The 16,446-nt window shown below is 45.1% G+C and overlaps 1 protein-coding gene across 2 annotated transcripts in view; it reads right to left on the bottom strand.

Moving 5' to 3' along the window:
• Positions 1–7,343: 7,343 nt before the first annotated feature.
• The window catches only part of si:dkey-202e22.2 (netrin-4), a 34,222-nt gene continuing 25,119 nt past the window's right edge, over positions 7,344–16,446 (bottom strand). For both annotated transcript variants that reach the window (XM_048606625.1, XM_048606626.1), the window contains exons 8-10: positions 13,236–13,304; positions 8,898–9,068; positions 7,344–8,017 (exon numbers count right to left, since the gene is read on the bottom strand). In XM_048606625.1, coding sequence (XP_048462582.1) covers positions 7,881–8,017; positions 8,898–9,068; positions 13,236–13,304 — 377 coding nt within the window. In that variant the 3' untranslated portion in view covers positions 7,344–7,880. The remainder of the gene's footprint in view (positions 8,018–8,897; positions 9,069–13,235; positions 13,305–16,446) is intronic.

Raw genomic sequence — 16,446 nt, 5'->3', positions numbered from 1 at the left:
ATCTCCTACCTACTAACCTCATCCCGCCCCCTTGACCTGTCCATCCTCCCTGGACTGACCTATCCCCTCCCTAACTCCCCACCTACACTCACCTTTACTGCCTCCACCCCCGCCTCTTTGACCTGTCTGTCTCCTCTCCACCTATCTTCTCCTCTATCCCTCTTCTATCCGCCTCCCCCTCTCTCCCTATTTATTTCAGAACCCGCTACCCCTCCCACATTTCTGAAGAAGGGTCTAGGCCCGAAACGTCAGCCTTTCTGCTCCTATGATGCTGCTTGGCCTGCTGTGTTCATCCAGCTCTACACCTTGTTATCTGGTTCCTCCATTTTGTTTACAGCCCGTCTAACCCCTGGCCCTGAAGTTAATTCTGTTTCTCTTTCCGCAGATGCTACCAGACTTGCTGAGTTTCACCGGCACTTTCTGCTTTATTTCAGACTTCCAGCATCTACAGCATTTTGCTTATATTTTAGAGTTCAACGTGGGATTAGGGGAGAGAATGAAAATGAGAGATGACTGGAAAGTCAGGAACAAACTTGTGGAGTGAATGGAGTTGTTCCAGAATACAATCCCAATCTCTAAATCAATCCCCTGGTCTTGAGTTTGATAATAATAAAAGCAGAACATTCTAGAAACACTTAGCAGTTCAATCACCTTACCACAGAACCTTCCTAACATTGATAGTGTAGATACAGTCAGGATTCAAGTTTCTTTAAGTAAGATTAGCAATGTCAAAAGACTTCTGTTAATTTGGTTAATTTTCACGCAAAGGTTCAGGGTCAATAGTTTTGAAGAAGTGTGTTGGAGCATCACAGAGATAACTTTGTTCATTCACCCCAAGGAGGCCAGATCCACTGTCAAGGCCTTTAGGACATTAAACTGTCTGCTCCCTTAGGTGGACGTTCAGGTGGATCTTGGGGCAATTATTCAGAGAAGACCAAGGAACATTCTCCCAGGGTCCTGGCCAATACTTATCCCTCAGTTACTTCTTATTCATTCGTGGAACATGGACGTCGCTGGCTGGGCCCAGCATTTATTTCCTGTCCCTAGTTGCCCCCTTGAGAAGGTGGGGGTGAGCTGCCTTCTTGAACCGCTGCAGTCCATGTGCTGTAGGTAGACCCACAATGTCCCTAGGCAGGAAATTCCAGGATTTTGACCCAGCGACACTAAAGGAACAGCGATGTATTTCCAAGTCGGGATGGTGAGTGGCTTGGAGGGGAACTTGCAGGGGATGGTGTTCCCATGTATCTGCTGCCCTTGTCCTTCCAGATGGAAGTGGTCGTGGGTTTGGAAGGTGCTGTCTGAGGATCTTTGGTGAATTTCTGTAGATAGTACACACTGCTGCTACTGAGCGTCGGTGGGGGAGGGAGTGGGATGTTTGTGGATGTGGTGCCAATCAAAGCGGGGGCTGCTTTGTCCTGGATGGTGTCGAGCTTCTTGAGTGTTGTTGGGGCTGCCCCCATCCAGGCAAGTGGGGAGTATTCCATCACACATGGTGGGCAGGCTTTGGGGAGTTAATTCCTAGAATTAGATCCTCTGGTCCTTACCATGTGGCTTTTCATTGAACATTGTGGATCTCTCATTCCTGTATAAGGGTTTGATGCTTTTGGTGGCATGTTCAGAGTGACGACTTATCCACAATTCCCAGCTACATTCAGTCCAACACACCAACTGACTAAGGCAGGGTTTACCAATTATAGAGTATTTATAGCATAGAAACAGGCCATTCAGCCCAATTGGTCCATGCTACATTTTATACTGCACTTGAGCTTCTTCCCATTTTAAAGCGATGAGCAAAAGAAGCAAAACTGATATGAGGAAAATCTTTTTCATCCAGCATGTAGTTAGAGTCTGGAATACACTGCCTGGAAACGTGGTGGAGGCAGATTGAATTGAGGCATTCATGAGGGGTATTGGATAATTATTTGGATCAAAACGGCTTGCAGGGAAATAGGGAAAAGTGGAAGATAGGCAATGGATCATAGAACTGATGTAGGCATGACAGACTGAATAGCCTCCTTCTGTACTGTAACAATTCTGAGATTCATCGCAACTGTACAAACATCTCCTATATTCCATTTTTCTGAATGTGTTGTCCCAGTTCCCCTTTAAATAAATCAATGCTATTTACCTCAACCACTCCCTGTGGGAACAAAGTCCACATTCTCACTGTTCCCTGGGTGCAAAGTTTCTCCGAAATTCCCTGCTCTGTTTATTTGTTGCCACTTTACATTTATGACCTCTGATGTTTGATACCCTGCACCCCCCAGCAGCTCTGAGAAGAAATATTCTGCAATGGTCATCCAACTTTTCCAATTCAACTTTGGCCTGGGGCTTCTTTGTGGAAATATCTACATGCCCACTAGGGGAGACAATAGCCTAGTGGTATTATCATTGGACTGTTAATCCAGAGACACAGATAATGTTCTGGGGACCCGGGTTCGAATCCTGCCACAGCAGATGGTGGAATTTGAATTCAATAAATCTCTGGAATTAACAATCTAATGATGGCCATGAATCCAGTGTCAATTGTCAGAACAACCCATCTGGTTCACTAATGCCCTTTAGGGAAGGAAACTGCCATCCTTATCTGGTCTGGCCTACATGTGACTCCAGACCCACAACAATAGGGTGGACTCTGAACTGCCCTCTGGGCAATTAGGGATGGGCAATAAATGCTGGCCTAGCCAGCGATGCCCTCATCCCGTGAATGAATAAAAAGAAAGGAAAGATTGAGAAGACAGACTGCATAAATGAGGCTGGTATTCTCAGCAACAGAAATGGGCAAAGGAACAAAAACAAAGTTGCTGGAGAAGCTCAGCAGGTTGGGCAGCATCTGTGAAGGAAAAAACAGATGGGCAAAGGTTGATTTCATTGACACTTTAGGATCTAGAGAGAGGTTTCCTCTTGTAAAGATAGAGTGAAATACTCCATGACTCGGTGCAATAAGATATAGACAATATCTAGACTTGGGCCTGACAATGTGCAAGTAACAGTCACACTGCACAAATGTCAGGCAAAGACCTTCTCCAACAAGAGAGAGAATCTAACCATCATCCCCTGACATTTGTGGCATTACCATCATTGAACACCTGCCTGTCAACCTCCTGCAGATTACCATTGACCAGAAACTAAACTGGACCAGCCATATCAACATGGTGGTTACAAGAACAGGTCGGAGACTGGGAATTCTAAGGTAAGTAACTCACCTCCTGACTCAAAGAAATTTGAGGTGTAATAGACCTTAAGAAAGAGCAGAGGCATTGAGGAGGGAACAAAGACTAAAGGAAAGGCCTGTGACAGGATGCAAGGCAGGAGAGATTAGACAACAAAAGAAGACTATAAAGGGACTGGTAAACATGCAAAGAATGGTCTGGAACAATAGGAGGCAATCTTAAAATCAGAAACTGACCATTCAGGAAAGCACCTTGATTGTCACCACATCCACAAGCATCTACTCCCTCCAGTAGCTCAGTAGTAGCAGTGTGTACCATCTACAAGATGCGCTGCAGAAATTCACCAAAGCTCCTTAGACAGCACCTTCCAAACCCATGATCACTTCCAAACAGAAGGACAAGGGTAGCAGATACATGGGAACACCACCATCTGCGAGTTCCCCTCCAAGTCACTCACCACCCTGACTTTGAAACATATTACCATTTCTTCAGTGTCGTTGGATCAAAATCTTGGAATTCCCTCCCTAAAGGCATTGTGTATCTACCTACAACAAATGGACTGCAGTGGTTCAAGAAGGCAGCTCACCCCCACCTTTTCAAGGGGGGCAACTAGGGACAGGCAATAAACGCTGGGCCCAGCCAGTGACACCCACATCCCATGAATGAAGAAAAACATTGAGAACGGTTCTTTTGCAGGAAGTGTGGTAGAAGTGTGAAACGGTCACAAACTCTAGCACACCACTTTAATTAATCCTTTGAAATTTATCAATTTTTGCTCGGCAAGGAAAATGGAGCCAAGGCAGTTGCATTGAGTTACGATACAGGTCAGTTATGGTCTCAATGAAAGGTGGATCAAGTTCAAGGGGCTGATTGGCCTCCATCTTTTCTATGTACATTCCTGACATCGGCCCCACTCCCACTCCTGAGCACCTTCTGACACATTTAGATCCAACACCCGTGTTTTGATGTGAACCACCTCCAGGATTTAAAGATGCTGACCAGCTGGCAATGTGAACACAACTCCTCATTGGAGGATTCTAATTACAGCATCAGGCCAAAAGTCTTCTCCACTCAGGTGTCTTCACTCCATCAGGCTTCATTTGTTGGGCCTATGTACTGCCTTCTTTGTAACCCATGGTCCAATTAAACAGCAAGCCTTTATCTTCATGATTCAGTCCACTAGACTACTCTGATCAATTCTGGCCAGCACTACACCCCAGCAGGCTCTTAAGGCATCAGACAAGGGGCCAAAGTGACTTACTGGAAGCGTCCCTGAGATAAAGGACTTTATTGAATGCAGAGAGACTAGAGAAGCTGGGAGCGTTCTCCATTGAGCAGATCAGATCTAGGAGAACTTTCAAACATGAAATTAGGAGGGGCTTTTAATAAAATAATCAAGAGCAAAAGTTTCCAAATGCAGGAGGATTGGTCACCAACGGGATACAGATTTAAGGCTATTGGCAATAGGATTGGATGGGGCAGGGAGGGAAGAGGAGATGAGGAGAATTTTTTTGTAATACAGTTAGTTGTTATGTTCTGGAATGTGCTGCCTGAAAGGCAGAAGCAGCTTCAGTGTTAACTGTCAAAAAGGAATTGGATAAATATTTGATACAGTAAGAAGTAAAAATACAGGTACAGACTCTATGGTTCAATAGGGCCTTATCTGTAGTATATGATTCTATGATTCCAATAAGTACATAAAAAATAGGAAAAGGAGCTGCTCTGCCATTCAATAGGATCATGGCAGATCCAACATTCCTCACGTCCATCTTCCTGCCCTTTCCCCATAATCCTTCATTCCCTGACTGATCAAGAATCTATCAATCTCAGCCTTAAATAAACACAAAGGACTCTGCCCCCAGGTTCTCTGTGGCTAGGAGGTACAAAGACTCACAACCCTCTGAGAGAAGAAATTCCTCCTCATCTCAGTCTTAAATTAGTGCCCCTTTATTCTGAGACTATGCCCTCTGATCCTAGACTCTCCCATGAGGGGAAACATCCTCTCAGCATTGACCCTGTCAAGCCCCTTAAGAATCCAACATTTGAGATGACCTCTTATTCTTCTAAACTCCAGTGAGTAGAGTCCTAACCTGTATTTTCTGTCTTCTCAGACTTCCAGACTCAGTACAGATTCCAACAGTTTCGGCTAACAATCCTAACCTTCAAGTTCATTTCCATTCAGTTTGCTGTTTTCAGATTACTTTTTTTCAAACCTTTTTTTCTGCTTTTGGATACAGCTGTTCATTATTTTGCCTTTCACGCCTCCTCTGGAGCCACCTTCACACATCTCACTTCCAATCCTTTCTCTCTTGCATCGTCAGCTCTTCCGTCTTTGTATCACGCCTGCCTTCCACCCAATCATCAAAGACCTTGTCCCTTTTCCAACCTTCCCCTTGCTCGAAACCCATTTTTAATGAAAGGCCATCAACCTGAAAAGCTAACTATTTCATTCCACACGTGGTGGTGAACCTGTTGAATATTCCCAGCATTTTCTGTTTCAAATTTTTGGTTTTTAAATGGCGCTTTGCAAATGGTCAATGCTCATCAAAACCATTGTAGACTCGGGTCTTTGCTATCGAATGATTGCACTGACACCAACTGTAGGAGTTGCTAACTTTGTTTAGACATATTCCTGAAGGTTTATTGCAAGTTCTCTTGCCTCCAATCACCCTGCCCAGTGAAAAGGTGTTCTCTTCTGCCACATCACATCTACCAATATTTTCACAAAAGGGCATTTTAAGAAAATGAAAAACACATTTTGTGAACACCTCTGCAATATTTTTCCCAGGTTTTTAGAATCATGGAATCCCTACAGTGCAGAAAGAGGCCATTCAACCCATCGAGTCCACACTGACCCTCCGAAGAGCATCCCACCCAATCCCTGTAACCCCACATTTCCCCATAGCTAACCCACCTAGCCTGCACATCACAGGGCAATTTCCCATGGCCATTCCACCCTAACCTGCACATCTTTGGACTATGGGAGGAAATGGGACCACCTGGAGGAAACCCATGAGGAGAATGTTCAAACTTCCACACAGACAGTCACCTGAAGGTGGAATTGAACCCAGGCCCCTGGCAGTGTGAGGCAGCAGGGCTAACCACCGAGCCACCGTGTTCACAATCAGTGTCCGGGTGATTAGTCTTTAATTCCTGAAGCTTCCAGAGAAACCCTGAAGTGTGCAGTCTTAGTCTCCTGATTTTGGAAGGATGTAAATGCATTGGAGGCTGTTCAGAGAAGGGGTACCTGATTAAAACCGGGAATGTGTGGATAAGATGAAAGGTTGGGCAGGCTCGGCTTGTATCTGCTGGAGTTTAGAAGAATAAGAAGTGACCTGACAGGAAATACAGACAATCTTGAGGAGTCTCAGCTATGTGGAGTGAAGAAATGTTTCCTCTTACACAGAGTCACAGGGTTATACAGCAGAGAAACAGGCCCTTTAGCACACCACATCTATACCAACCAGCAAACACCAAACTACGCTAGACAAAAAAAAACCCAAAAAACTGTGAATGCTGGAAATTTGAAACAAACACAGAAAGAGCTGGAAAAGCTCAGCAGGTCTGGCAGCATCTGTGGAGAGAAATCAGGGTTTATATTTCAGAACTGAAGAAGTTCTCAATCAGATACTGTCTCAGCCTCCTCTGCTCCAGGGAAAGGAAACCCCAGTCTATCCAGTCTCTCCTCATAACTGAGATTTTCCATCCCAAGCAACATCCTGGTTTGGGCTCACTGTTTAAAAATAAGGAGGTGCCAATTTAGGATGAAGATGAGGTGAATTTATTTTCTCGCATGGGGTTGTGAGTCTTTGGGACCTCTCATCCTCAAAAGGCAGTGGAAGCAGAGTCTATCGATATTTTAAGGCAGAGGTAGGTAAATTATTGACAGGCAAGGAGGTGAAAGGGTAAATTACTGACAGGCAAGGAGGTGAAAGGGTAAATTATTGATAGGCAAGGAGGTGCAAGGGTAGCAGGAATAGGAAGGAATCTGCTACAATATCAACGAGCCATGAACTTATCAAATGACAGAGCATGTTCGGGTGAGATGAGTGGGGACTCCTGCTCTTAACCGTTTGGCTGCCACTATCCGTCAGAACCTCAGCTTGGGAGTGTTCAATGTGAGGGGAGAGACAAAACCTTGTGGCCAATGTAAGAGAGTCATGATGGGAGTTGCAGTTTAGAAAACAACAATCTTGTTTAATTATTTTTACAAAATAATTTCTGAAAGTACTGAAAATACAAACTATAGCAACATCTTGGGAAGAAAAAAAATCATATGGATGTTGGATCCAGAGCAGCAGAAAGTGCTGGGTTTGAGAAACCATTGTAGATATGAACTCCAAGCACAGTGCTACCTAGAGCAGAGGCTGAGCACTCAGTGTTCAGACAACAGAGCAGTAACAGAAGGGAAGGAGTGTCAGACATGTTGTTATCATATTGTTTGATGGTCAGGGCTCATGGTAACAGTCAGGCCAAAAGGAGAGATGATGGAAGTGTTCAGTCATTGCCAAGTGCATGGCTTGTCCACGGTTTGGAGAAGGGAGCTGGAGAGGTACCATCTTGCAGTTTTCCAGAGACACTTCACCCTGGACCTTGGGTGATTGGGGAGGGAGTGTGGGTTGGGGAGGTGGATGCATTTACACACACAATGCAGTGAACGGTGAGACTCCAGAGACGAAGCTCAATGCTGGTGTCGATGCGGTGCAGTCACTTGCAGCTCCATTGCAGGTTGTGTGTCACCCATTTGGCCATGCCTGCTCTCCAGGGCGTGACGAGGCTATTCATGTTGACCAGGAGTCTGCCCACGTGGCCTGCCTCATGGCCTGCGATCAGGTAATCCGTGCCTATCCAAGGAGAAAAAAAAACCAGAGCTGAACTCCTCTGACGCCTAGGATATGAGGAAGGATTGTCAGCACTCGAGAGGCAAGAGTATTCTGATGCAGAGAAAGGGCTGATCAAACACATTGCGAATCTGTCAGTGAAGTTATTGTGTGTTAATGGGGCCTGGGCACTAGTCTGATGCAGGCATTGTTTGAGCTAGATGGATTATTGACCCTGCATACTGTGTATAGATGCTCCAAGTAACACAGTGATTTTATTCAATTCACAGGATGAGGGCATTTGTTAATGGCCCGTTTATTGCCCATCCCTAATTGTCCAGAGGGCAGTTAAGAGGCAACCACATTGGAGGCACATGTAGACCGAAGCAGGTAAGGATGGCAGATTTCCTTCCCTGAAGGACATTTGTGAACCAGAGGGGTTCTTCCAACAATTGGCAATGGATTCACGGTCATCATTAAACTCTCTATTCCAGATTTTTATCAAATTTAAATACCACCATCTGCCATGACGGGATTCGAACCTGGTCCTCAGAACCTTAGCCTGGGGACTCTGGATTAGTGACACTATATCTGCCTTCCATAGTTCCATTATGGACAACAATTTATACAAAGTCTTAAAAGCAGTAAAAGGTCTCAAGGTGATTCAGTAAATGTTCCAGAACTGGATATCACACTGAGCCCAAGGCGCTGGGATGGGTCCTGCAGGGATCTGGGAGGGTTGTCGGCCCTAGTGGGTGTTAGCAAGGGTGAGGCAAGGAGGGGTGGTTAGCAAGGGTGAGGCAAAGGGGGTTAGCAAGGGTGAGGCAAGGCCATGGAGGGCTGTCCACAGTTCAGCCTATCATCCCCGGGTTCCCAGTCCACTACAAGCCCCTCTCTTACTCACCAGGGTTCATTAAGGGGCATGTACATCCCCGCTTCGTCCAGGACTCCGGATAAATGCTCCAGTTGCCGCGGGTGATTTTCACTTTCCCAGTTTTCATCACCTTCTTTACCTTGACGTTGACCTCAGCATGAGTTCCTTTGTCATGAGCAGAAAGAACTCTCGCCTTGATGACTGCGGGGAGAAACAGAACATTTATCCTCCAGTTTAACACAGGAACAGGTCGAGAGTTCCCATCATTTGTACCCAGTCTTTCCTCTTTCCACGGCCACTGGTCGGGGATTTTCCTAATTCTCTCCTACTTCCTTGTTTTGAGTTCTTTCCTGCTAGAGAAATTGGTGGGAGAAATTCAGCAGGTCCAGCAGCATCCAGAGAGAGAAACAGGTAACATTTCCAAAGATGTGCAGGTTAGGGTGGATTGGCTGTGCTAAATTGCCCCTAGTGTTCCGGGGTGTGTAGGTTAGGTGTGTTAGCCATGGGGAAAATGCAGGGTTACAGGGAAAGGGTATGGGGGTTGGTCTGGGTGGGATGCTCTTTGGAGGGGCAGTGTGGACTTGTTGGGCCAAATGGCCTGTTTCCACAGTGATTCTATGATTTCGAGCCCAGTGACCGTTCTTCAAGGCAACTAAGAGTCTAGGTTGGTCACTTGAGAAGGCCAACAAACTACTTCGGTGTGAGACTGGAGTTACACATAGGCCCAAACTTGGGATAGACAGTCCCATTTTCTCCCTTTGATGGTCACATGACCAATGCTAACCTACTCAGTGTTCAATTGGATGAGATACTGGCAGAAGTCATAGAATCCCTACAGCATGGAAACAGACCATTCGGCCCAACAAGTCCACATCAACCCACTGAAGACCATCCCACCCAGACCAACCCCCATACCCTTTTCCTGTAACCCTGCATTTTCCTCACAGCTAACACACCTAACCTACACATCCCTGAACACTACAGGCAATTTAGCATGGCCAATCCACCTAGCCTGCACGTCTTCAGACTGTGGGAGGAAACTGGAGCACCCGGAGGAAACCCACGCAGACACAGGGAGAATGTGCAAACTCCACACAGATAGTTACCCGAGGGTGGAATCAAACCCAGGGCTAAGTTTTCCAATAGAGTGAAGTTATTCTAAGTTCCTCTTTCTCTTGTTGTATTTTAACTATAGTGTTTAAATAAATTGTGTTTTGCTTAATGTCAAATAGTTTGACCAATCAAATTGTATCTGGAACACAGCACCTCACATTTGCCTTTAAAATAAGAAAAAGTTAGGGTCTAGGCTACCTCCTTAAAATATTTTGAGTAGGTTTGTTCTAGTCCATAACAATGGCGTATACCCCTGGGAAGAGGTCACACACCCAAACCCTTTCAGTCAAGAGTAACTATTACTCATTAACCAGTCTAATAAAGTAACATCCCATAAACACACCGCTTGGCAGAAGGGCAAATTCAGAAAATAGATTAGTCTCACAGGTAACGCCAGCAACCCAGAATGGAGATTAAAATCAAGACAAAACTCAGAGAGAGTAGCAGCCAGGAGACATTTACTGTAGCTTCCGTCCCTGTTGAGACTCCAATAGCAATTGCCTGAAGCTAAACCTAAAAACTAAAAAAAATCTAGAAATTTTGGTCTGAGAGAGCTGGCCACACCCATCCAGGCTGCTTCTATTCTTCCAACTTCTAAAAAACAACCCATAAAGCCCTCCCAAACTGTTTACTTTGTAGCTGTTCAGTAGTCAGCTCTCCACCTCTGCCTTAAGACCCTTCTTCAAAAAAAAAACCAGGACAAAATATACCTTTTAAAGCTACAGCATTATCACAACATGATATGTACAGCAGGATTCCTGGGGACATGACTCATCAACCTTTGATCTTTTTAAATGCCTGTTTCCCAAACACAAATGAAAGTCATCCCCTAAGAAGGAAACTGGTTAATGGGCCGAATGGCCTAATCCTGTTCCAGAGATAATGGATTGTCTGCAGTGGCTCAGCGTCTTTCACAGTCAGAGGATGTTGCGAAACCCTTGGCATCCGATGAAGTACTCTTTGAAGCAGGAAACATAGCAACTGAATTACACAGCAAGATCCCAAAAACAGCAAAACGGTGAATGGGTGGATAATCTGGTTTTTAGCAATGCTGGTTGAGGTCTAAATATTGATGCTGAAATCCAGAGAGATCTCTCCCCAATTTCTTTTGAAACACTGAAAATTGGATCTTTTATATCCATCTGGGTTTAATATCTCATCTGAAAGATGAAATTTCTGACTGTGCTACCTTCTAAGTATTGAGTTTCTGGAGACTATGACCCAACCTGGAGAGAGAGAGAGATAGAGCACAAGAGAGAGACACAGCAAGAGAGAGACACAGCAAGAGAGAGACACAGCAAGAGAGAGACAGACAGCGAGAGAGAGAGAGACAGACAGCGAGAGAGAGAGAGAGACACAGCGAGAGAGAGAGAGAGAGAGAGAGACAGCGAGAGAGAGAGCTATCTACTGGACCACTGATGACAGTTCCTCAGCTATTCCCATGATACCTGAAACAATCTCTAATAAAACCAAAATACTGGAAATCTGAAACAAACACAGAGAAAGCTGGAGAAACTCAGTGGGTCTGGCAGCATCTGTGGAGAGAGAAACAGAGTTAATGTTTCAAATCCAGTATGACCCTCCTTTGGAACTGAAAACTGTTAGAAAATGTATTTTTTGTACTTTTAACAGAGGCAAAGGAGGAACAAGAGGGTAGATGGTGTAGAGGCCCAGTGTAAAATACACAAGGCTTGTCAATAATGGAGAAAGAGTAAAAGAGATGTGAAATGTAAATGACGGTGTGAATGGGAGTGAGTGGATCCTCCCTACTAAGCAAGGCACAAATGGGACAAGATGTGGGGGACTGGGAGGTAGAGGTTGTAAGAAAAGTGGAGAACATAATATGGTCAGTTTCTGAAGTTATGGAATTCAATGTTGAGACCTCAAGGCTGTAAGGTGGAAAATGAGGTGTTGTTCCTTGCTTTGTGCTTATTGGAGCTTTGCAAAGATTAACATGAGAGCGAGGGCAGTCTATTAAAATGGCAAGCACCTGGGAGGTCAGGGTCACGCCTATAGACAGGACATACTCTAACCCTGGTCACTTTGCACCCAGGCAAACAGAGAGCAGTCATAGAGTCATACAGGTCTACAGTGCAAGAAAAGGCCCTTTGGCCCATGACATCTGTGTTGGCCACAAACAACCACCAAACTATTCTAATCCCATTTTCCAGACCTCAGCCTATAGTCTTGTATGGAAAGAGGAAATGGTTTGGAGATTGGTGGTGAATATTAGAGAAACAAACAAGTGCTGCAGAACAAAACAAAGATAGAGGGTAACATGTACACAAACGTTTGAAGGTGGAAGGACAGGGTGAGAATGCTGTTAATAAAAATACCATGTTAGACAAACAGGAGGCTGGGAGGGAACAGTAGGCCAGGCAGCATCTGGAGGAAAGGAGCAGTCAATGTTTCGGGTACTACCCTTCTTCAGGGCTGGATGTGGGGGTTAGGGGGAGCTCCCCCTAACCCCCACATCCTCCACTACCCCCACATCCAGCCCTGAAGAAGGGTAATACCCGAAACATTGACTGCTCCTTTCCTCCAGATGCTGCCTGGCCTACTGTTCCCTTCCAGCCTCCTGTTTGTCTAACTTGGATTCCAGCATCTGCAACTTTTTTGCCTCTAATAAAAATACCAGACTCTTTTATCTTCATTAACCAGAATAGAGAACAGAAACAGAGCACCAGGTCAGCCTGAGCTGGAGTATTGAGTCTAATTCTGAGCAGGGCTCTTTCAAAGAGATGTCAGAGCCTTGGGGAGGATATGGAGGGAGATTTACCTTGGGACCTCAGTGAACATAGAGAGGCTGGTGAAGCTGGGATTGCTCTCCATAGAGCACAGAAGGTTAAGAAGAGATTTAGCAGAGATGTTCAAAATGGTGAAGGGTTTCAATAGCTTCCAATGACAAGAGGGTCAGTGACTAGAGATAATTGGTAAAAGAAGGGGAGGTGAATGTGACTTTCCACAGCAAGTTGTCATGGTCTGAAAGGAGGATGGAAGCAAATTCAACAGGAACTTTCAAAAGGGAACTGGAGAAATACCGGAAAGGGAAATGTTTACAAGGCTGCGGGGGATGGAGCAGAGGAGGGTGTTTCCTTACAGCATGATAGGCTGAATGGCCTCCTGCTGTGCTGTACTTTTCCATGATCTCACCTTAGACCTCAGGTTTATAACATCCTGTTAGACCAAAATCAAGGTGCTGCCTTATCCAAATGAAGAAAGGTCTGAATGGCAGCAGATTTTAGAACCTCTTACCATAGGTGTAGTTCATCCGACAAAAATACGCAGCATCTCTCAGTAACACCTCCTTGCATACACACTTCTCTAGAGAGAGAGAGAGAGAGAGAGAGGTGGGGGTGGGGGGTGGGGGGAGTTGGGAGGGGAGGGGAAACAAGGTCAATAATACAGTTCCAGTTAGTATCACCTCATTCATCCCAGAGACAGACATCAGCAAAGGCAAGCACATTTCACTTTATTCTCTCATGGGATGTGAGAGCCAAGGCCAGCATTTGGTGCCCATCCCTAATTATCAAATATCCGAGTGATTTGCTGCACCATTTCAGAGGGCAGTTAAGAGGCAACCACACCCGGTGGGTCTGGAGTCGCATGTAGGCCAAACCAGGTAAGTAGAGCAGATTCCTCTCCCGTGAGATGAAAAGAAATAGAAACAGGAAAAAGCCATTTGGCCTTTCAAGCTCTGACATTCAGGAGGATATGACATTCCTCAAGTCCACTTTCCTGCCCTTTCCCCCTTATCCTTCACTCCTTAATGAGCAAGAATATCTCTATCTCTGAACTGCCTCCAATAAAATGATATCTTTCCTAAAATAGTGGGACCAAAACTGCTCACAGTGCTCCAGATGTGGTCTCCCCAGCACCTTGTACAGTTGCAGTAAGACGTCCCTACTCTTATACTCCAACCCCCTTGAAATAAAGGCCGACATCCCATTAGCCCATCCTGATTATCTGCTGTACCTGTGTGCTAGCTTTCTGTGTTTCATGTACAAGTTACTCTCAAGCCGAATGATAGTTGTCATGGTTACTAGCACCATATTCCAGATTTAACGTAAATTCCACCAGCTGCTATGGTAGGATTTGAACCCAGGAGCATTAGTCTGGTCACTAAGGGAATGGGGCCTGCTTTCTGACATATTCAATGTGATGCTTGTGACTCTGCTCTCTGTTTGATTCCATTTGAATGTAAGATTTTAAGCAGAGGTTTGATCTGACAAACTCCCTGCTCCCCACAAGTGTCATTAACCCCTGTTAGCTCCCGTTTTAAAGAAGATGCTGACAATCTTTCAATCACTGTCCATTCCCAGTTTCCCCAACTCAGTGTCTTGATGAATGTTCTCAGACTGCAGCTAAGAATCACCAACATTGGTGTGGGCCTGGAGTCACATAAACACTGTCATTGGATAATGACTGAGTGTTGGAGAGGGACCTGGCGGAGAGGTTCATTACTGTGATTGGTCAATAACTCCATTCTGGAGTGAGGCACAGGAAGGCCAAAGGTAAATAAACCCTGGTCTATTCACGTCCAGAAATCCCAACGAACCAGGTTTGCGAGCACTGCTCCTGAGAGGGGAGGCAATGGCCTAGTGGTATTATCGCTATACTGTTAATCCAGAGACCCAGATAATGTTCTGGGGACCCAGGTTCAAATCCTGCCAGGGCAGATGATGGAATTTGAATTCAATAAAATATCTGGAATTAAGAATCTAATGATGACCATGAATCCATTGTCAATTGTCAGGAAAAACCCATCTGGTTCACTAATGTCGTTTAGGGAAGGAAACTGCCATCCTTACCTGGTCTGGCCTACATGTGACTCCAGACCCACAGCAATGTGGCTGACTCTGAACTGCCCTCTGGGCAATAAATGCTGCCTAGCCAGCGACGCCCACATCCCATGAATGAATAAAAAAAAAAATTTCACACCAACCTGGGATTCAAACTCGAGATTGCTGGATTATTGATATTGGAGTCATCCGTTTTCCTCTTATTTAAATAATTATTAATTTTGATGTGGCCCAGCTGGTCCATGTTGTTGCAATTACCACAGAAAAACAAAGTAAAAAAGAACAGGAATAGGCCATTCGGCCCTTCGAGCCTGCTCTACCATTTGATATGATCATGGCTGACCATTCAACTTAGTTAAAAGCTGAAAGAACTGCAGATGCTGTAAATCAGAAACAACAACAGAAGTTGCTGGAAAAGCTCAGCAGGCCTGGCAGCACCTGCAAAGTGAAATTAGAGTTAACATTTTGGGTCCAGTGACCCATCCTCAGAACTCCAACTTAGTACCCTGTTCCTGCTTTCTCACTAAGAACTATATTCAACCCCTTCTTGAAAACATTCAATGTTTTGGCCTCAAACACTTTCTGTGGCAGAGAATTCCAGAGGCTCCCCACTCTCTGGGTGAAGACATTTCTCCTTATCTCAGGCCTAAATGGTCTACACCATATCCTTAAACTGTGACCCCAGGTTCTGGACTCCCTGGTCATCAGAAACATCCTTCCCGAGTTTACTCTGTCTAGTCCTGTTCGAATTTTACAGGTTTCTATAAGATTCCCACGCACCTCCCACCTACCACCTCCCACCCCCCACCCCCCAATTATTTTAATCATATCTCATTTATTGATTTTCCTTCTGTCTTCATGTGAATGAAGAGTAGAATCAAAGAAGGTTGGGTTAAGATCATAGACATCATGTAGTTCTGAGGAAGGGTCACCAGACCTGAAACGTTTTTTCCTTCACAGATGCTGCCAGACCTGCTGAGCTTTTCCAGCATCTTTGCTTTTGTTCATAAATTATTAAGTTTATTTAAGTTATAAACATAGTGTCCAAGACTTGTTATTCGTAAATACTGGTTAGGAACAATTGGGAAATTTGGAGGGTCATTGAATGTTTTACTTTCATTGTGTTGTGAATCCAGTATTAACAAGGCTGAAGTAGATTGGCTGGTTGTCCCTGTGTTGTAACATCCATTATGTATTAATCCAGCTTTCCCTTCAGTGTATCGGTACAGTTCAACCAAGGAGGCTGAGGGGGCTTATGACTGAGATGTATAAAATATGGGATGGGGTGCATGGACAGAGTAGACTAGAAGGAACTTTCCCCCTCAATGGAGGGATGAATGACCAGGGGACAGATTTAAGGTAAGGGTCCAGGAGGTTTAGAAGGTATGTGAGGAAAGTTGTTTTCACCCAGTGTGTGGTGAGAGTCTGGAACTCACTGCCTGAGTGGCCCTCGCAGAACCCAAACTGGGCGTCACTGAGCAGGTTATTGCTGAGCAGGTGCTGCTTGATAGCGCTGTTACTGACACCTTCCATCACTTTACTGATGATCGAGAGTAGACTGATGGGGCGGTAATTGGCCGGGTTGGATTTGTCGTGCTTTTCATGCACAGGACATACTTGGGCAATTTTCCACATTACTGTATTGGAACAGCTTGGTTAGGGGA

The sequence above is a fragment of the Rhincodon typus genome, chromosome 16, assembly GCF_021869965.1.
Source record: "Rhincodon typus isolate 14 chromosome 16, sRhiTyp1.1, whole genome shotgun sequence".
NCBI lineage: Eukaryota > Metazoa > Chordata > Chondrichthyes > Orectolobiformes > Rhincodontidae > Rhincodon > Rhincodon typus.
The sequence above is the reverse complement of the archived record's forward strand: the minus strand, read 5'-3'. Positions and strand labels throughout refer to the sequence as shown.